The sequence below is a fragment of the Carlito syrichta genome, unplaced genomic scaffold (assembly GCF_000164805.1).
Source record: "Carlito syrichta isolate Samal-C Ts95f unplaced genomic scaffold, Tarsius_syrichta-2.0.1 Scaffold309113, whole genome shotgun sequence".
Lineage (NCBI taxonomy): Eukaryota > Metazoa > Chordata > Mammalia > Primates > Tarsiidae > Carlito > Carlito syrichta.
Window position 1 is genome coordinate 113467 of NW_007253209.1, and position 22195 is coordinate 135661.

At 39.2% G+C, this 22195-nt stretch overlaps 2 protein-coding genes across 2 annotated transcripts in view; both read right to left on the reverse strand.

Moving 5' to 3' along the window:
- Positions 1-5012: 5012 nt before the first annotated feature.
- On the reverse strand, positions 5013-6461 carry WDR5B (WD repeat domain 5B). Its single transcript, XM_008066801.1, has one exon. It carries the CDS (start codon positions 6231-6233, stop codon positions 5241-5243), a length of 993 nt encoding a protein of 330 aa, XP_008064992.1. The 5' UTR covers positions 6234-6461; the 3' UTR covers positions 5013-5240.
- A 6767-nt stretch (positions 6462-13228) lies between these two features.
- LOC103269220 (importin subunit alpha-5-like) overlaps positions 13229-22195 on the reverse strand; it is a 12614-nt gene continuing 3647 nt past the window's right edge. The window contains exons 3-4 of the mRNA XM_008066803.2: positions 16454-16632; positions 13229-15794 (exon numbers count right to left, since the gene is read on the reverse strand). Coding sequence (XP_008064994.2) covers positions 15607-15794; positions 16454-16580 — 315 coding nt within the window. The 5' untranslated portion in view covers positions 16581-16632 and the 3' untranslated portion in view covers positions 13229-15606. The remainder of the gene's footprint in view (positions 15795-16453; positions 16633-22195) is intronic.

The window sequence follows — 22195 nt, forward strand, 5'->3', positions numbered from 1 at the left end:
TCAGCTTCCCAAAGTGGTGGGATTATAGGCGTGAGCCACTGTGCTCAGACACAATTAATTGGTAAGTTTTAAATTGCACACCATTCAGAGTAGCATGATAAAATCTCTTGCTGTCCCACTCCATCCACTGGGGACATGAATCATCCCTCTGTCCAGTGTATCCATGCTACCCACTCGTTACTCACTAGCCATTGGAGTTATCAGATTGACTGTCAGTAATCACAGTGCTTGGTTAAAACTCTTATTTTACTTAATGGCCCCAAAATGCATAGTGCTGTGCCTAATAAACTTTATCGCAGGTATGTATGTATAGGAAAAAACATAGCCATCTGGGTTACCAAATCAACTACTGTGATATTACAGTGCTTGTGTTAAGACTCTTACTTAATAATGACCCCAAAGTGCATTGTCCTGTGCCTACTAAACTTTAGCATAGGTTTGTATGTATAGGGAAAAACACAGCCACCTGGGTTACCAAATCAACTATGGTGGTATCACAGTGCTTAAGACTCTTAATGATAGCTCCAAAGTGCATTGTCCTGTGCCTAATAAGCTATCATAGGTATGTATGTATGTATATATAGGGTTGGGTACAATCCAGTTTCAGGCATCCACTGGGGGTCTTGGAAAATATTCCCAGAGGACAAGAGGAGACTACTATATAGTCACCCCAACATGCTAATTCTCAGCAAGTTATAAGATATTATATATATATTAATATGCAGCTGTTTGAGAACTTCGTTCAATAAAATACCCAGTAAAATGTAACACATTACCTATAGCTTCATAATCTATCTGAGATTGTTAATGATGTCTATTTTAATTTGACCTTAGCTGCTCAACTTCTTTGATTTTTATCACTTGCAAATTTATTATCAAAAAACATTGTTTCTTGTACATTTTAGAGGATATATGGGTAAATTTTAATTGGTACTTTTAAAAATAAGTAATCTTTCTTCATAGAACTATATGTTAAAAATACCATTTTTAACTTCTGAAGAGCATTAAAAGTGCTGTATCTTGGAGATTTGCTGTAGCAAAATGTCTTATTAAACTAAAGCTTACAAATGCAACAATGCACTGAGAATTTACATAGTAATTTCTCATTTTGTGTCTTCATATTCAGTAATCTGTGGTGACTACCTCTTTATGGGTTAAATACCAATTTTTTGGCCAGAATTTCAGACCTGCCTGTAACTAACCCTACTTCTCCCAATACCCTCATATACCAACCTCATAACAGTCAGACCCTACCAGTGACTCTAATATCTCATATTTTTCAGAACTTATCAAGAAAATAAAATATAGTGAACACTAATATAAGGTACTATAAACTACAAAAGACAGTTTTGCCCTTACTGCTTTCAGTTGAATTACTGTTGTACTGTTTTTGCCTAATTTCTAGTTTTGTTTTGTTTGTTGGTTGTTTTTTGTTTTTTTTGCATATTTATCATTGCTCCCTAGGTCAAGTGCCAGAAATGATTTTCTACTTTATATTTTCTATAAGCACTGTTTGAATAAAGTTAATATGTGAGGCTATGGTTAGATACTTTTTATTTTTAATCAACATAATGATAGTTTTGGGAATCCGTGTTAAAATTTATTAAAAGCAGGCAAAGAATGAAGGAAGATGTTGTGGTACCATTCATGTCATTCAGCAAACATTACTTCTGAAACCCTTAACTAAATAAGAACCAAGAATACAAAGATTCTCTACACAAAAACCAAACACAAATATACAAAGAGACATAATTCCTGATTCCACAGAGCTCATAATCTACTGGAAACATAGCCCGTGAAAGCATTTCAATACCAATTGGTAAATAATAGAAACAGGAAAACCTAACTCAGCTGTCAGCTGTGGTTGGAGCAGGCAGGCAGGCAGGCAGTGATGGCACAAGTGGTGATTTCTGAACTGAGTTTGAAGCATGGCCAAGAATTACTAGATCAGACACATAACGAAGGAGAGCCATCTTCACCATTTAGATATTTACAGCTTGCTTGAAAATCATAAGACAGCACAATCTGACAAGGTAGTGAGTTCTTTCAGTAAACTCCATTTATAATGTTTTGGTTTTATTTTTCTCAATAAAAACTTTAAAATTTTAGACTCTTAGCCAGGCTCGGTGGCTCAGCCTGTAATCCCGTGCCTTAGGAGGCTGAGGTGAGTGGATTGCCTGAGCCTGCGGGTTCGAGACCTGCCTGGGCAACTTGGCGAGATCTCATCTCTACAGTAAATCAAAAAATTAGCCGGGCATGGTAGCGCGCGCCTGTAGTTCCAGCTACTTGGAAGGCTGAGGCGGAAGGATCGCCGGAGCCCAGCAGGTCGAGGCTGCGGTGGCCGGGAGTGGCCACTGCACTCCAGTCTGGGCGGCAGAGTGAGACTCCAACTCAAAAAAAAAAATTTTAGGCTCTTAAAATAAACCTAACCATGACTTACTTTTCCCAAATTTTCCAGACTTTATGTCACGGATCATTTCATGTTCCATTATGTAGATATCACCAAAAGTGTTCTGTAGCATATGAAACGTATCTCCAATTCTCCATCACCATCCCAGGCTTATTCTCTTGTTCATTGAATCTCCCAAACCCTGGAAGTATTTAAATCTTCCTTGCTCCCTTCACTTAATCAGTAACCTGGTCCTGGTCAACCTTCTAAATATTTCTCATACACTGACCTAGGATCAGTGACAGGAAGAGAATGGGAAGCTATCCAGGAACAGATACATGAGATTAATAATAAGCCTCAAGATTAGAGGTCAGTTTTCAAAAGGAGACATACAAGTGAACAACAAACATGAAAAAATGCTCAACATCGCTAATTAACAGAGAAATGCAAATTAAAACCACAATGAGACATCATCTTACACCAGTCAGAATGGCTATTATTAAAAAGTCTCAGCGCGATGGTTCAAGCCTGTAATTCCAGCACTTTGGGAGGCCAAGGCGAGAAGACTACCTGAGCCCACAGGTTTGAGATCAGCCTGGGCAACATGGTGAGACCTCATCTCTACAATAAAATAAGAAACTAGCCAGGTGTGGTAATGCACACCTGTCGTTCCGGATACTTGGAAGGCTAAGGCAGAAGGATCACGGGAGCCCAGCAGGTCGACGCTGGGGTGGCTGTGAGTGTGCCACTGCACTCCAGTCTGGGTGACTCCAACTCAAAAAAAAGCCAAACATGTTGATGAGGATGCGGTTAAAAGGGAATGCTCACACGCTGTTAGTGGGAATGTAAATTAGTACAACCTCTATGGAAAACAGTATAGAGATTTCTCAGAGAACTAAAACTAGAACAGCCATTCAATCCTGCAATCCTCCTACTGTGTATCTACCCAAAGGAAAAGAAATCATATTTAAAAAGACACTTGCACTTGTATGTTTGCTGTAGCACTATTTTGAGTCAGGGTCTCTGTCAGTAGGCTGGATTCAGCTCACTATCACAGCTCGCTGCAGCCTTAATCTCCTGGGCTCAGGCAATCCTGCCTCCAGCCTCTTAAGTAGCTGGAACTATGCCCAGCTAATTCTTACCACCCCCCCCCCCACCCCACTCCCTAGCTCTTGCTAGGTTGCCTAGGCTGGTCTCCAACTGCTAGGCTCAAGAGATCCTTTGGCCTCAGCCTCCCAAAGTGCCAGGATTACAGGGGTGAGCCATTGCACCTGGTTACTGCAGCACTATTCACAAGCAAAATAATGGAATCAACCCAAGTGTCTGTCAACAGATAATTGGATAAATAAAATGTGAACACACACACTTTGGGGGTGCCCAAAAAATGTATATACATTTTAAGAGATGTTATCTATGTATTACTTTTCAAAATTGAATTGAATTACAGTAGCAATTTGTAGTATGACATTTGCTCAAAAGATGGCATTAATCAAATTGATGCTAGTGTCACCATGCAACAGGCAGAACAAAGACAATGGCAGAAGCACAGTTGTTATTCGAGGAGCACAGGACCATTTTGAAGTGGTATCTGAAATTCAAGAACGTTGTGGAAGTACGACAATGGAGGTGTGAGTATGCAACAGAACCTCCAACATGCCTAACAAATGCACGCAATCATCATAAGTTTGAGATGCATGGTACTGTGTGTGATGTGCACAAGGGACGATCCGGGAGGCCTCACACAGCAACAAGTCCTGCTCCTTCTGCTAAAGTGTTGGAACAGTTTACATGCTCGCCACAGAAGTCTACCAGTGTGCACATGAGACAATAGCAGAACAAACTGCGACACATTCTTAAAACAGCAAAATGGAAAGTTTTCATCCCAAGATTATTCTTCAAATGTGTATACGTTTTTTGGCAACGTGTGTGTGTGTGTGTGTGTGTGTGTGTGTGTGTGTGAATGTATCCCCCCAAAATGGAAAGCTACCCAGGCATTAAAAAAAATCATGATTTTTGCAGCAACATGGATGGAACTTGAAGCCATTAAGTGAAATAACTCAAAAATAGAAAGCTTAAAACCACATGTTGTAAGTGGGAGCTAAACAATGTGTATACGTGGACATAAGTGATGGAATAATAGACACTGAAGACTCCAATATGTGGGAAGATGGAAGGCAGGTGAGGGATGAGAAATTACTGTGTACAATGTACACTATTCATGTGATGATTATACTAAAAGCTCAGACTTCACCAATATGTAATATATCCATGTAACAGAACTGCATTTGTACCTCCCAGATCCATACAAATAAAATAATTTTTAAGGCTGGGTGCGGTGGTTCATGCCTATAATCCCAGCACTTTGGGAGGCCGAGGTGAGAGGATTGCCTGAGCCCATGGGTTCGAGACCAGCCTGGGCAGCTTGGTGAGACCGCATCTCTACAATAAGTTAAAAAATTGGCCGGGCATGGTGACGCATGCCTGTGGTTTCAGCTACTTGGAAGGCTGAGGTGGAAGGATCACCTGAGCCCAGCAGGTTGAGGATGTGAGAGTAGTGAGCGTGCCACTGCTCTCCAGCCTGGGCGAGAGTGAGAGTCCAACTCAAAAAAAAATTTAAAAATTCAAAAAATAATTTTAAAAAATAAATGAAAAAGATTAGAAGCAGCTCTAAGTTCTAGTTGTGATTTTCCAGCTGTCTCATTTTGTAAATGTAGGTTGGAAGTCTCAAAATCTTACAGGTGAAGATAATTTTAAAATGAAATACAAGATCATGCTAAAATTAAAAGAAACCATCTTTTAAAATATCTAAGTTCTTTGCCAGTTTGGCTCTACAACTTGATCTCTAAAGGAATTAGTAGTTACTCAGCCACAGTTTAATTGTTTTGTCATTTTCTAATGCTGCAGATGCTATTATGTTTTCTGTGGGATGACAAGCTGCTGAGATCACAACATCTGTATGACCTTGTAATTTTTGTACAATTTCTTTAGTCTGAAGGTTCCAAATATAAATCAAGTTATCCTCCGAACCAGACACAATCCACTTCCCACCAGTTACTGAAAAATTGGCAAATATGCAGTATTTCTCATTCTTATGACCAGTGTATGTCTTCAGGCATCTGCCTCTGCTATAATCCCACAGTTTAAGAGTATTGTCCAAAGTTGCAGTGAGGATATATTTACCATTTGGAGAAAAATTTACAAAAGACACAGGAGGGTTATCATCATCAACAAGTGTTTTCAAACACTGACCTGATGCAGCATCCCAGATTCTACAGAGACCATCGTAGCTACCTGATACTATCAAGGACCCATTACAATTAAAATTAACAGCAGAAACTGGGTCAGAATGCCCAGACAAAGTCTTGAGGCACGTTCCTGTTTTCACCTCCCATATTTTCACACTCTCATCAAAAGATCCTGAAATGATAAGGTTGGAGGGCGGATTGAAGTTACAGCAAAAGACATAATTACTGTGCCCTTTCAGTGTTTTCAAACATTTTCCGGACCTCACATCCCATATCTTCAGAGTTTTATCATCTGAAGCAGAAACAAGACGACTGGAATCTGAAGACCAGGCAACATCTGATATTTCCAGATTATGACCATATAACGTTTTCTCGTATTTTCCATCATATGCTCCCCAAATTATGATTCGCTTATCAGCAGAAGAACTTGCTAGCCATTCTCCATTAGGACTAAACTTAACTGATGATATCGCTTCCGTATGTCCCACGAGAGTACACTTGAGAGCATAGTTTGGTTTTTCAGGCACTTCCTTGCTCTGATTGCCTGACGAGGAGAGGATCAACTGAGCTTTGGCATCTCCCGACTCCTTCGTTGCCATGGTTCTGGAGTTCCAAGTCAGCAGGTTGGCTAGGCGTCCATCCCTGAACCAGGCAGTCCAGTATTTTGGCTTTCTGCCCAGCAAATAGAGATGAAAACACGAGATTCAAAAATGTACGATTTTAAATTATGATTTCTGGGTCGTCTTCAAATTATACTGAGTCAACAGCACAATTCGGCCTACTTGAGTTTTTCCTTTTTCTTTTGTTACACAGTTGAGAAGTACTATTTAAAGAGTCCCGTGCACTGAGGGCAAGTAGGGCATTCCGTATTTTGTTACGGCTTAAAGCCGTCCAAAGCAGGGCCGGAGCGGAAGGGGGGTCGCTACAGAAAGTATTTTTCACCACCCCTCTCCCCAGCTCCGAAATATCCGAGGACACTGAGCAACCCTACCAGTCAGACAGACGAAGTACTTGAAGATGGATGAACCACCCCTTTAAACAAAAGATTTCAGAAGCTGAAAGAAAACCTATGAAGCCAGTATTAGAAGCCCTGGCCTACAGGTTACTTCCGTACATACCAACAGGTCGGCACTGCATTCAATCTCCGACCAAAGCAGGAAGAGCAGGCCGGCGCATGTGCAGAGGAAGCCCCCCCCACAACTTCCGGGCTAAGATGACCAATGGGAGATGGCCACCTGCGCCTGTGCAAAATGAGGCTCCGGGGTTTCCTTCCGGTCCTTTCGCCCCGCCCTCCAAACACAAACCGCGACCTCCTTGAGTTAGCGGGGCGGGGTTCGTCCCAAACCTGACTGGCTGGTGTGGGGCGCGGTGCATCTTTCCTTCAAAGACCGTTCATTTCTTTTGGAAACGGCCACAGGAAAGGACTGAATTTGCGAAGCCGTAGGCTTAGGCCTACCTTCGACACGTGAACTGCCTAAACTGCACGCATTTGAGAAATGCCGCTCTCGTCGATCCACGCAGACGCCGAGACTCCGTGTAAGCGCCTGCTCCGCGGTCGGCTTCGGTTCTGCTCCCTTTTCTGCTCGGGGGAGACCGGCGTGATGAAGTGTAAGCAAGGGGAGTACAGCAGAATTTATGCCGGATTGTAAACCCTGGCTTGTTTCCCCTGTAAACGTTTCTGAAAGGCTAAGGAACGTGCCTATTAGGGGACATGAGAAGCCTGTCCTTTGCCGAGAGTGTGAAGCAAACGTTTGTCTTAGCACGATTTAAGCTTCCGTAGAAAATGAGTTGGGGTCTCCTTAAAGGCGTTTGAGGTAGATGACAAAGAGTTTGGAGGAATGGAATAAAAGATGGAGAAGGTGACTCTAAAGTAGGCTTTAGAGAGCTTTCTTTTTAAGAAACGATTAGTGGCCATGAAAGTATGTAAACTGCACATGCTATTCAGACACTAAGTTGCTCTTTTAAACAATAATAGGTTTACCAAAAAACGGGACACCTGACTACTTTCCCCAACCTTGCAGTAGCTCCAGAGCCCTGTAAAGCGTTCTGTACGTTTTCCTGGAACCCGAACTGAAATCACGAGGCAGTTATCTCATGATGCCATCACTCAAGAATTAAAAAGCATTTGGAAACAAAGGGTCTTTTCTTGTATGCTTATTAGGGAGAACTGAAAGTCTTCGCCTTTGTAAGACACAACAGGCATAATTAGGTCACTGTGCGTAATAAATTGACTCTTGTAAAAACCTCATCAAAATCGGAAATCTAAACAAGCAGTAGACAAATACTTAATTCTCAGCCAGTGCAAATTAACGGTTATGAACACACCGAGGCAGTCTTGGGGATGAAAAGAGCATGTTTAAAATGGTTCATTTATGTACCTCAGATTACAACTGTTGATCGCAGTTATTAGGTCCGTTAAGGCAAGGTCTTCATGGGCCTCCCCCTTTCACATTTTGAAACCTTTTTCTTCTCCTTCAGTATATCTTAGTTCTGATTAAACCCTGCTTCTTCCCTCTCCTTGCCTCCTCCCATTAGCCTGGACTAGCGTGATGTTTTTGCTGGGAAGCTTTTAAACTCTGCATCCATGAAAAATTGTTTCCGTTTTTATTCGCTCATTAAAAGGTAAATTTATTTTTTATTTGGTCGAAGCCTCACCGTCCTCTCCCCGGTGGAGTGCAGTGGCACTCTCATGGGTATTGCAGCCTCGACCTGATGGGCTCAGGAGATCCTTCTGCCTCAGCCTTCCAAGTAACTGGAACTAGAGGTGCGTGCCACCAAGCTCGGCTAATTTTTTTTTTTTAATTGTAGAGACGAAGTTGCTCCAAGTTGCCCAGGCTAATCTCCAACCCCTGAGTTCAAGCAATCCTCTCACCTCTGCCTCCCAAGGTGCTGGGATTACAGGTGTGAGCCACCACGCCTGGCAAAACATAAATTTGAAAGCATCTGGGAGCACAAAGCCTAGTTACTGTTTCAAAGAATCTGTGTTTTTTCCAATAACTGTTCTATGCACTATTAAAGAAAGGAAATTCAATAAGGTGAACATTTGACATAAGGGCTAGGACGGGGTGTTGGTGCTGGGGTGTAGCCTACTACAAATCTCACAATGGGGGTGGCCACACACTTAAGCATGCATTGTTAGGTGTACCCAGAAATGATTCTTCAGATTTTCCCAAAACTTAAAGAAATTTCCATGATTAAAATCCACTTCTTGATGTCTGGGATTTATTTGCAAATAGCATCAGGAACTTTTGCAAAGAAAATCAAGGCTATGAATATAACTAGTTAAGATGTGTTTATTCATTAGTTAGGTCCTAGTATTAAAATGTAGCCCTAACAGTGTAGTCCTTAGGAATTAGGCCTAAGAATTTTCGTTTACCTTCTTGGGGGGTGAGGGTAATCAGTAACTATTGAGTGTATAGGAGCAGCAAACAAACAGGTAAATACAGAGTGGTAGAGCGGAGATTTGCATCTTGGATTCCCAAGCAAAATTTCTTACTAGTCCCTTTATTAAGTTTCTATTTTTGCTACCATTAATCCTCACTAGACAGGTGATTGAGAAATTTTCCTCCCTGCAGAAATTAACTAGGCCCATAAACATCTTAGAAATGAAGCCTCTCATCTATAGGTTAAAGGTGTATTTTCCCTACCCCTCAGTAGTTTGTAAATATTTTAAATAGACATGTTGCCACAAATAAGGCAATGTTTTTTTTAAAAATTGCAAAACTTTTGGTACGTGGATCACACCTCTAAGGCCTGGGAGTGATTCCCACATTAAGGAATGTATTGACTAACTTCCTTCATAGCCAACTCCTGACTACCAACTCCAGTCCTCAGCATCAAGTATTAATAGGACTGTGCACATCCAGTTGCTTAAGACTACTAACAACTAGTTGAGCTAAATATGGGGTGGCATATAACATCGAAATTGGGACTTTTTTAAGTGAAAGGGGGCACTAAAATAAAAAGGTATTAATTGACCTAAAATATAAACTGGGAATGTCCCCAGCAAATTCGTACAGTCACTGTTGATTTCCCAAGAGGACTCTCCTCATAATCATAACTTAATCTTGGAAAATTCCACATTTTTTGTATGATAGTTTATACCCTGGCCTATCCAGGTCTCTCAAACTAGGTCCTGTTCTCTCCTCACCACTGTGGTCTTTTGGGTTTGTCTTCTCCTTACCCATTGCTTTATGTTACTAATGCTGGGCCCAAATAGTAGATAAAGCATTCTCATTGTGGAACCCCACTGGACTCCACTGGCTTTCTCAGGTTAAATGGATATGGATAAAGAAATTTAAAGAGTAATTTTATTTTTTTGCAGAAACATTCACGATCACACAGTTGACCATATATTGATTTAAAATTAGAGAAAACAATGACGTTTGAAATGCAAGTGAAACGGGCAACAATCATTCAGGCTAGCTTTAATAAGCTTGTAAACCCAGAAATTTTGTACTGTAGATTAAAAAAAAAAAAAACATAGTCTGCAGAAACTAAGGCTATGACTTTTGCTTTAAAACTTTTTTGTTTTCAGAAAAAAAGATATGGCCAGTGGAATCTCTCCAAAAAAAAGAGCAGCAGACATGGAATGAAGAAATACACCATCTTCTGTTCATCTGTCACTTAAAGGAATAGGTAAAGAAATTGTTTTCGTGCAACATACACAATATGTAAAAATGAAAAATCCGTTTCACAGCCTAAGGCAACCATCAGCTTCCACACTGGTTGGCTATAACTCACAAAATTTTTTTCTTAACTTTAAAAAATGCCAGAATAGACTGAAGAGATATTTTTGGTATATATAAACATATGAGGTTGGTTATATATTTGAGTTAGCCTGTAGGAGATACCTATCAGCTATTCTTGGAAGACATTGATTTATGTTTGTTTATAAACATAGACTTCTTCTATGATAATGCTTGCTTTTCTAAACTTGAGGTCAAATCATGTCTCTTTAAGTGCATATAAAACCTTAGATGTGGAGACATAAAGGAATTCTTTTGAATTTTCTCTTGTAATCAACTGCCCTTTACTAATATCACAGATGCATATTCCTTCATTCATAGTTTTTATTGAATGTCTACTGTGTGCAAGGCACTCACTCACCCATGGCCCAGCAGACCACATTCAAATACAAAGAATCATTAGAGCCATTCCAAATCAAAGTGTGAGAACACTTTGAAAAAGGACATAGTAGTCAGAATGACTTGAGGTAAGCAGAAATACTCAACAACCAATACATTAAAAGGTCATCTTAATTTTTGACACTCCTTGGGATAATACTCTTAGGAAGAAGCAGATTGTGTTCAATTCACACCTATAGCACTGCTTTCTAGGGCAGTAATTTGTCACTCCAAAACCTTTCCTTCTTGTTAGTACCTTCTACATTTGCATTAGAATGGAAATATGTTTCTATGAGTTTAGCCATTATGTTACTAAACTCAAAAGCAAACGTTTGCACAGTTTTTTTAAAACCTGTTGTACTTGTCATATAGAATTTTAGCACCACAGAAGGGGAAGGTGTTTGGGCTGAAAGGGCCTACATGCCAGACTATGTAACCTAAAAACAACTTATGCCTGATTTAGGCATTTTAAGGATGTTGATGAGGGAGTGTCAGGAAGAATGGTCCAACAAAAGGACCATCCCAGCTGTGGCTACTGAAAGTTCAGTTCTGGGAATTCCTGGGCACAGAAGTACTGCATGACTACCGCTTTCTTCAAAACACAGAATTTGCAGGGCTTTTCCCCCTTCCTTGAATAGCCAGTATCTAAGGATTGTGACCTTGGGGCAAAGTAATTTCTTATATTCTTGACACTGTCATCTATAATGCAGTGGTAATTAACCACTTCAAAGAGCAGTTGGAGGATTAAATGGTAAGAATGGAAAACCACTAGCCAGGTATGTGGCACACAGCAGATAGTCAAATAAGGACGTTGCCTTTATTTGACCTATAGGAAATACACTGGGAGATGTTTAACCCAGTTGAAAACAGAATGGAATCGCATCTATCTTTAGTTCTTCCTTCTTACCCCAAGCTTCAGAAAAATGTATTTTACGTCCAGTAGCAATGTGATATTTTTAATTAGCATAATTAAATATTATGCATTCTTCTGATGCCTTAGTATCCATTCTTATTATGTGTCCTTTTCTGATAATAAAGCATGTTATAGAACATTCTTTGTATTACAGCCAATTTACTATACTAGTCACATCTGGCCATCAATTACTTTAACTTTTATTTTTTTAAAAATTACTTTAACTTTTGATGATAAAAAAAGAGCCTAAAATATTTCCCAGCTGGGTAGGTATACATTTTTTCACCTCACAACAGAAAGAAATGATCCTATTAATTTGGAATGAAAATAAAAAAATTCAGACTTGAGAGTTCTATATTCAGGCATACCTATCTCTGCAAATGAGCAATTTTGGAATGTGGGAGGTAGCATACAGTATGTAAGTTGAAAGTCAACAATACCCCTTTCTAAAAATGGGTCTCTTTTCTTTACTTAGACACCACAATTTCTACAATACATAAAAAGCCTCAACCCCTTAAACAATTATAATGGTTTTCCTATTGATAAGAAAATTTTCACAAAACTAATTAGCAAGCAAAAAAACCCCCTGACTTGAGGAAAACCTTTTCATAATGCAACCCCAAGTTAGGGGATTAAATAGCTGAAATGTTTATTTAGCACTAGAGAAGTAAATTCAAAGTTGCCTATGGAAGCCATGTACAATAGAAGATTCAGTTGACAAAGTATGCTTTATAAAATATACTTACATATTTCTTAGGCAAAATCATTGGCAACCTGGAATAATTCAGAAAATGACCCAGAGCCCAGTCAGCTGTATCTGGCATATGGAAGAAACAATCTTAGGACAAGAGAGATTTTCAACAGCAGTACAGCTGACAACGGTAAGAGTTTAGAAAGGGTCTTGATCAGTTAGTAACAAGAATGTATATGAAAGTGTTCCACAGAGAACTCTGTTAAATCTCTGCTTTCTTCATATTCATCACCTTGACCTTTCCTGGTATTTCTCAACCCAACCACAGCTATCTGCTGCTGGTCCTTGAGATACCAGGTGCCTTTACATGCTAAATTCTCTCAATGCTTTTTTTCCCCCATCAAAGTTCTCATTACAAAGAATATATTTTTGAAAGTTTGGAACAAGGGAAGAAAAAGAAAAAACAAAGACGCTTTCCCCCAATCAGTATATAAAACTGCAGAAGAATTTTCCTGTGTTGAAATTGCTATGCTTTTATAATGAGCAACACCTTGGTGATAGGGTATTCAACACATTTAAACCAAGCTAACAAATCTGTCAGGCAGATAACCAAAAGTAGGATTGATTAGTTACCCCTTCAAAATGTGATTTCTATTACCAAAAAGGTTATTTTATCAGCACTGACAAGTTCCAACATATCTGAATTATGCTGGTATTTAACATTTAGCCAATTCTAACTTCTATACTTTAAAATTTGGGGGGGTATTAAAAAAATTTTAGTTTAGATCTTGTAGTTCATGAACAACTTCTAGGACAGTAACAAGATAAATTACCCTGTTTTAGACACAAAATAGATCACGTCAGTTAAATAGACTTTGTTTTAATTAACTCATTGAAACACCTCCAATTGCTAGCAAAAATTCCCAATGTACACTACTCTAACATGGGGAAACAACTTTATGTGCTTTATATTCTTCCAAATTTGTTTATAAAATGAAAATTTTAAAACTATCCAATAGAAGGTACATAATTTAAAACATCCTATAGAAATGACATGTTACCAGTAAATTTACAATTTAAAAAACTCAGCCACAAAGAAAGTCAAAGCTAAAAACAAGATTTTTACTATGAATCAGTGCTTCTATTATCCTTCTGAAAGAAGTTATATTTTAATGTGATGTAAAGGCAACATTGAAAGTTCTTCTTTAAATTAACCACCTAATTTATCCCTAAAATTACAAAGAATCAAAGTCTTTTACAGGTCAAGTGCAGTAAACTAAAATGTTCTCTCAGCACAAAGCAGCACTAGAAAAAGTAACAGTTATAGATGGGAGTTGACAACGTTTGCAGTGGCTGCTCCATCAATAACAGACATCAGACGGTATCCATCCCAGAGCACAGACACAACTACAGACTAGATGCGAAGAATGTGTCACACTCTTGGCTGATAAATGTCCTTTGTCTTTGACTCTTTCTAGTTTGAATGAAGTGGGTTTTTTTAAAAGTTTAAATCAGGTCGTGTAAGTCGGCTCCTTAAATAACATCATGATGAGGTATGAGAGCTCTGAAAATCCCTTACATTCAGCAGGATTTACCAGAGATGTATAATAGCTTGTCAGGGGCAACTTCCAAATAGTTTTTACACTTTGGGGTTATAATGAATTCTAAAAGAGGACAAGTCTAAAAAGGTTTAAAAGGGTATGCTCTGAAACAGAAGTGAGCAACTTTTCCCTCGGAATTCATTTTGAACAACACATCAACAAAAAATCTTCTCTGATACTGTATCCCAACATTGAGTTAAGATGGCCAACTAGCACCGAGAAGCCGTATTGAACTCATTTGCAGTTCTCTTGGCAATTAAGCATATTTTTTTCATTCCAGTCCAAGCACAAATGTGGATCACTGAACACAGTACTGGAAGCGCCATTTGCAGGTACAGATTGCAGTCAACATTAAATGAGCCAGAAGGCGGGTGTTTATTGGGGAGGTGGGGAGCATAGGGAGAGTGCAGTACTAGTAGGAGATGAAATAAAATGATTAGGGAACAATAAGGTTATAAGAAAAAGATCACTGTCCTTATTTGAGTTAAGCAGTTCATGTTGAGAAGATGGTTTTTATATAACAATAAGGATGCTACATTAAAGAATCACATGTACAGCATGATTATATTAGAATCTAGCTGCACCTAAGGAAAAAATCCCTAAGTAACGTTTAAAGTATGTGTTATCTGCCAGTCACAGAGGGGAAAAGCACCTAGGGTGAACTCCAATTTAAGAAGGACCTTGATCAGGACCACAAAGCCTGAAACATTTGTTTTAATGCAGAAACACAGCATCTAGTCACACTGGTTTAAGAAAATTAGAGGGTGTTTTTTAAATGTGTTTTTCTTAGCTTTTTTATTGAATTATAGGATATGTTTTTTGATTACTAAAGTATTCTAAACCTTCATACCAGCATTAGATTTGAATCACTTCCAAATCATAATACCAAAGAGAAGCAAAAGCCATACAAATTAATATGCCCCTCTCCTTTCTGCTGTAAGGGAATCTGCAAACCAGTATCACATTTAAAAGTCAAAGTGTTAAGTCTTCAGCATTCCTGACAACTAGAAAGCACATTCACCGAAGGCTGAAGGTGAGGGAGTGGATGGTTTAACTTTAATATCTGAAGAATGGCGCCAATTGAAGAAAAAAAACCATCCAATCTCAGTAAGGATTAATGCAAATTTGGCTAGAAAAAGCCACCAGGTAATCCAAGGGTTCGCTGTGGAAGAACTCATGAAAAGTACTCTGAAGTATACACAACAGGTCTAAACATCTCCCTTGTCGCAAGTAGTTGTGTGAAATTCAAGATAAAGGTTTAGTCTCATCTTTTAATGTCAGTATTTTTTCCCATGTTAAAGGGAATGAGGAGTCCTCTTTTTTTACCCCACACAAAAGGGATCCACATTAATATGTGTATATCCCATGACTCTAATATAAGTGCGGATCTTCAAAGCCTAGAAATTTTTCCATAAGAGTGGGCCGTTCTGGTTACCCTTTTATTAGAAGGGTATTCCACCACAGAGAGCCAGAGGTTTTCCAGATGTGTGTAAGAGAGCAGGTGCGCAAGGCAAGCAAATGAGCGCAAACAGTATTATGGAAAACATTTGAGAAGTTAGCTCCATGAGGACTGTGGGCTCCACAAGAGAACTCGACTGGGTAGCCTGGTCTGACACAGGAACGTGAAAGCAGAGTATTGCTTCAAAGCTGGAAACCTTCCATAGGCGCCTCACACTGTTGGAAGATGTACTGCTGCTGGCTAAGGTCAACCTGGGGTGCAATGCTGCTGTCTTCATCTTCGGTCCTGAAGTAATGCTCAATAAGATCAAAGGCCTTCTGGTAGATCTCCTGATTTTCATGACTCTGTAAGAACTCAATTTTATCCAGACCTAAAATGAAGAATAAAGGAAAATCTTTATTGGAAGTTCTGATCAACTATTTTACCATATGTCTCCTCCTTTCTTGCTGTAAAGGAAGATTCTCTACTTATACCTCCTAAGTATTTTATCAAAGCATAGAAATGACTGCTGAGATTATATCTGAAAGCTAGTATTATAAACATCCTAGCCGGGCTCAGTGGCTCAGCTTGTAATCCCGCGCTTTGGGAGGCTGAGGTGAGTGGATTGCCTGAGGCTGCGGGTTCGAGACCCGCCTGGGCAACTTGGAGAGACCTCAACTCTACAATAAATAAATTAAAAAAAAATTAGCCAGGTGTGGTAGCGCACGCCTGTAGTTCCAGCTACTTGGAAGGCTGAGGCAGAAGGATCGCCGGAGCCCAGCAGGTCAAGGCTGCGGTGGCCAGAAGCAGCTACTGCACTCCAGTCTGGGTGACAGAGACTCCAACTCAAAAAATAAAAATAAATAAAAATAAATAAATAAACTGACATCTTAAGTACATACGCAAATAACATTCAGTCCACAGAAGCAGAAATTTCCACAACAGTCCCATTACATATATTGCCTAGCAGTAGCATTAGTGTTTTTACTGGATTCTGTCTATGGACTAATTCATTCTGGGCCATAAATGTCTTCAATCAAAGCGTCTTACCATAAGCTTCTTCAATCAAAGCACAGTAAGGGTTAATGCCAGTGCCATTCCTTTTGGCTTCTTGTTCTCCAAGCCTCAGAATATTTTCCAAGCCATTTAGGGCAACCTGTACAATCTTAGAGTCCATGACTGTGAGAAGATCACAGAGTGGTTTGATGCATCCCAGTTCTACTAGGTACCTAAATTAATACAAAGAACAATTTTGTCTAATAAAAATTTTAATTTTGTAAAACTTTAATGAAACTGATGAGTTATCCTCAAGCTCACTGCAGAGATTAAAAAAAGTAGGCAATCAGTCAAGCTATACATTGTTGTCATACTACAAACAATTCTATGTCCACAAATCTGGTTAACTTAGATGACGAAATGAACAATTTCTTGAAAGACACAGACTACTGAAACTCACACAAGGCGAGATAACTAATCTGAGTAGGCCAATATTCATTAAAGAAATTGAACCCAGGCCGGGCTCGGTGGCTCAGTCTGTAATCCCAGCACTTTGGCAGGTTGAAGCAAGTGGATTGCCTGAGCCCGCAGGTTCTAGAACAGCCCAGGCAACTTGGCAAGACCTCCTCTACAATAAAATAAAATAAAAATAGCTGGGCGTGGTAGCACACGTCTAGTTCTGGTTACTCGGAAGGCTGAGGCAGAAGGATTGCTGGAGCCCAGATGGTCGACGCTAGGGTGGACGTGAGCATGCGTGCCACTGCACTCCAGTCTGGGCGAAGGAGTGAGACTCCGACTCAAAAAAAAGAAAAAAAGAAATTGAACCCCAAAATTACCTTCTAAAATAGAAAGTACCAGCAGGAGATGGTTTCTCTGGTGAATTCTACCAAATGTTTAAGGACAAAATGATACTAATATTCTATGATCACTTCCAGAAAACAGAAATAGAGGAAATATTTCCTAATGCAATCTATGAGGCCAGCACTTCCCCAACAACAAAACTAAATATATTACAAGAAAATTAAAGCAAAGTATCTCTCATGAACATAAATGTAGAAATCCTAACAAAACATTATTAAATCAACTCCAACAATGACAAAGAAAAGAATTATACACCAAGTGGGATTTATTCCAGGATATGCCAGACTGATCCAACATTTAAATCAACCAATCTTTAAAACTATAATTTAAAAAAAAAAAATTGGCCGGATTCGGTGGCTCAGCTTGTAATCCCAGCACTTTGGGAGGTCAAGGCGAGTGGACTGCCTGAGCCCACGGGTTCAAGACTAGCCTGGGCAACTTGGCAAGACCTTGTCTCTACAATAAATCAAAAATTAACTGGCCATGGTAACACACGCCTGTAGTTCCTGGTACTTGGAAGGCTGAGGTGGAAGGATCACGGAGCCCAGCAGGTAGGTGCTGGTGTGGCCGTGAATGTGCCTGAGCAAAAGAGTGAGACTCCAACTCAAAAGAAAAAAAAAAAAAAACCAACCAATATAATCAAGGCAAAAGGCCTAAAGCAGTCAATACAATACTGAAGAACAAAGTTGGAGGACTGACATTACCTGACTTAATTATATTAATAATATTTATACTCATATATTTACATTTAATTATATTAATATTTATATAAATAAAGCTACAGTAAACAAGACAGCGTTATTAGCAAAAGAAGCAAATAAACCAATGTAAAAGAACAGAGAGCCTTGAAATACACCTACACAAAAACAGTCAACTGAACTTTGACAGAAAAGCAAAGGCATTTTAACAGAGAAGGGACTGTCTTTTCAACAAACAATGCTAAATCAATCAAACATCCTATACAAAATTAATGAACTCAGACACAGACTTTACTTAGATCTGTCACAAAAATCAACTCAAAATGTATCATAGATCTAAATGCAGAACTGTAAAACTCCTAAAAGACAACAGGAGAAAATCTAGCTAACCTTGGGTTTGGTGATGAGTTCTTAGAACAACAGCAAAGAACAATGCATGAAAAGACTGATAACTTCAACTTCATTAAAATGTAAAATTTCTACTCTGTAATAGTCACTGCTAGGAGAATGAAAAGACAGACCACAACCTGGAAGAAAAAAATTTATAGAATACTTATCTGATAAAAGACTGATATTTAAAATACAGAAAGAACTATTATAACTCAACAGTAAGCCTCCACCACTAAATACTGGGAAGAGGAGAACCTATTCAGTAAATGTGCTGGGAAAACTGGCAGAAGACTAAAACAAGACCCCTACCTATCCCCACACACAAAAAATCAACTCTAAATGGATCAAAAACCTAAACATAAAACCTCAAACTATTAAGAACCTTAGAAAATGCAAGAGACACCCTTATGGATATTGGACGTGGCAACCAATTCCTGATCAAAACCCCAAGTGCTCCATGCCATAAGAGATAACATAGACAAGGGGGACCTCACCAAACTGATAAGCCTCTGCAAAGCCAAAGAAACCATCAAGAGAGCAGGGAGACAGCCCACCGACTGGGAAAAAATATTTGCCAACTGTATGTCTGACAAAGGCCTAACATTTAGGATCTACAAGGAACTCAAACGGGCCGAAAAGAAAAAAACAGCCCCATTACAAAGTGGCAAAAATATGAATAGACAGTTCCCAACACAAGAAATATGAGCAGCCAACAGATACATGAAAAAATGTTCAGCCTCACTAGTCATCAAAGAAATGCAAATTAAAACTACACTGAGATACCAACCTAACTCCAGTCAGGATGGCCATCATCAATAACTCAAAAAATAACAGATGCTGGAGAGGATGTGGCAAAAAGGGAATACTTCTACACTGTTGATGGGAGTGGAAACTAGTACAGCCTCTGTGGAAAACAGTGTAGCGATTCCTAAAAGTTCTAAAAATTGACCTTCCATATGACCCCGCAATTCCCCTTCTGGGAATATACCCAGAAGAACTCAAATCAGTCTATAAAAAAGATACCTGCACACGTATGTTTATTGCAGTATTGTTCACATGAGCAAAAACATGGAACTAACCGTGCTGCTCATCAAAAAGAGGACTAGATTTTTAAAATGTGCATATACGCTGGAGTGTTACGCAGCCATAAAGAACAAAATCATGAACTTCACAGCAACCTGGATGAACTTAGAGTCTATAATATTGAGTGATCTTTCATAGAAACAAAGAACTGAGTATCACATGTTCTCACTCATAAGTGAACCTTGAACAACTAAAATAATACTGTAAGAAAAGGATTGGCAATAGCAGGAAACTGCGGGGGAAGGTGGGACTGGCAGTCTGCCTGGGGAAGGGTGGCACACCTCATCAACAAAGGTACCTGCATAATGAATATTTGTATACCTAACCCTGAATTGTACCCCACATCTTTAAAATAAAAAATTAAAAGTTAAAAAACCTCAGAATATGAAAACCCCAATTATAACTTTGACGAAGATATGAACAGACACCTCAACAAAGAAAATAAACAGCAAATTAAGATATGAAACAATATCATATGACTTTAGGGAACTACAAATTTAAACAACAATGAGATACCACTCCATACCTATTAGATGTGCTAAAATAAAACACTGACAATACCGAATGCTAGAATAGAAAGGATGCACAGCAACATCATTTACTGCTGGTGAGAATGTGAAACAGGATAATCTTCTTTGGAAGAAAGCCTGGCAGTTTCTTAACAAAGCTAAACATCATCTTGCCACATGACCCAACCATCATATGCCTAGACATTTACCCAAATGAAATGAAAATGTATACTCACACAAAAACCTGTACATGAAATGTTTACAGCAGCTTTATTCATAACTGCCAAACCTGGAAGCAACGAAGTGAATGGATAAACCGTGGTACTTCATCCATACCACAGAACATTATTCAATGACTTTTTTAAAATGAGTTATCAAACCACAAATAGACATGGAGAAACCTTAAATACACAGTATTAAGTGAAAGAAGTCAGTTTGAAAAGGCCACATGATGTATGACCCAATTATATGATATTCCAAAAAAGGCAAAACTACTATAGTCCAAAGAACAATGGTTACCAGGGATTCCAGGGTTTGAGGTTGTGATATTTAGGGTATTTTTAGGATGGTAGAACTATTCTGTATGATAATATAAAGGTGGACATATAACATTATGCATTTCCAGAACTATACAACACCAAGAGTGAACCTTAATATAAATTAAGGACTTTAGTTAAAAATAATATATCAGTAAGATCAATTAACTGTAACAAATATAATGGCACAAAAACAAGATGTATATGTACAGGGGAGGGAAGTATATATGAATTTTGTACTATCAGCTCAATTTTTTTTTTCTTTTTATTGAGTCGGAGTCTCACTCTGTCGCCCAGACTAGAGTGCAGTGGCCTCTCACAGCCACTGCAACCTCAACCTGCTGGGCTCCAGCGATCCTTCCGCCTCAGCCTTCCAAATAGCTGGAACTGCAGGCGCGCGCTACCACACCCAGCTAAGTTTTTTTTTTTTTTTTTTTTTTTTTTATTGTAAAAATGAGGTCTCACCAAGTTGCCCAGGTGGGTCTCGAACCCGCGGGTTCAGGCAATCCACTCACCTCAGCCTCCCAAGGTGCGGGATACAGGCTGAGCCACCGAGCCCGGCTTATCAGCTCAAGTTTTATATGAACTTAAAAATATTCTAAAATCTAAAGTCTCTTAATTTTTAAAAGTAGTTTTAAGTCCAATTTAGCATGACTGCTCAGAATTACCAGCTTAATAGTATTGTGCCTAATTTTATTGAAATATTTCCTGGCAACTGAGACTACATATCTTATGAAGAGATTAGGTCAATCATCCATTTCTATTTCTTCTTCCTTCCATTGTGCGTTTTTGTTTTCGTTTTTTCAGTCAGAGTTTCACTCTCTTGCCCAGGCTAGAGTGCACTGACATACTCACAGCTACTGCAGCCTCAACCTATTGGGCTCATATGATCCTTCCACGTCAAGAAGCTGAAACTACAGGTGTGCACCATGGCTAATTTTTTTATTTATCATAGAGACGAGGTCTCGCCAAGTTGCCCAGGCTGGTTCTGAACCCCTAGGCTCAGGCAATCCTCCTGGGCTTAAGCAATCTTCCCAACTCAGGATTTTCTGCCTTCCAAAGTGCTGCAAAGTCCATGTTTGTCCTTTATGGTTGCATAATAGTCTATCGTGTATATGTACCTGGCACTACAGGTGTGTGCCACCATATTTGGCTATTTTTATTTTTTGTAGAAATGATGTCTTGCTATGTTGCCTAGGATCGCTTTTGAATTATCCAATCGTGTATAAATTGTATCTGTTTTTTGTATAGCAGTAGATTATTCTGGGCAATGGAATCAATGACAATTTAAAAAAGAAATAGTAGTAATTCTACTCTTCTCTAACAGAGCAAAATACTCCTGAATACATTCTTCTGAGAGATGGCACAATATTTTAGAAACATCTCTAAAATAAGTATGTTTACAATTCAACATGTTTAGTTTTTTCTTTTTCTTTTTTTTTTCTTTAAAGAGACAAGGTCTTGCCGGGCTCGATGGCTCAGCCTGTAATCCCACGCTTTGGGAGGCTGAGGTGAGTGAATTGCCTGAGCCTGCGGGTTCGAGACCCACCAGGGCAACTTGACGAGACCTCATCTCTACAATAAATCAAAAAACTAGCCAGGCGTAGTGCCGCCCGCCTGTAGTTCCAGCTACTTGGAAGGCTGAGGCGGAAGGATCACCGGTGCCCAGCAGGTGGATGCTGGGGTGGCTGTGAGTGTGCCACTGAACTCCATCCTGGG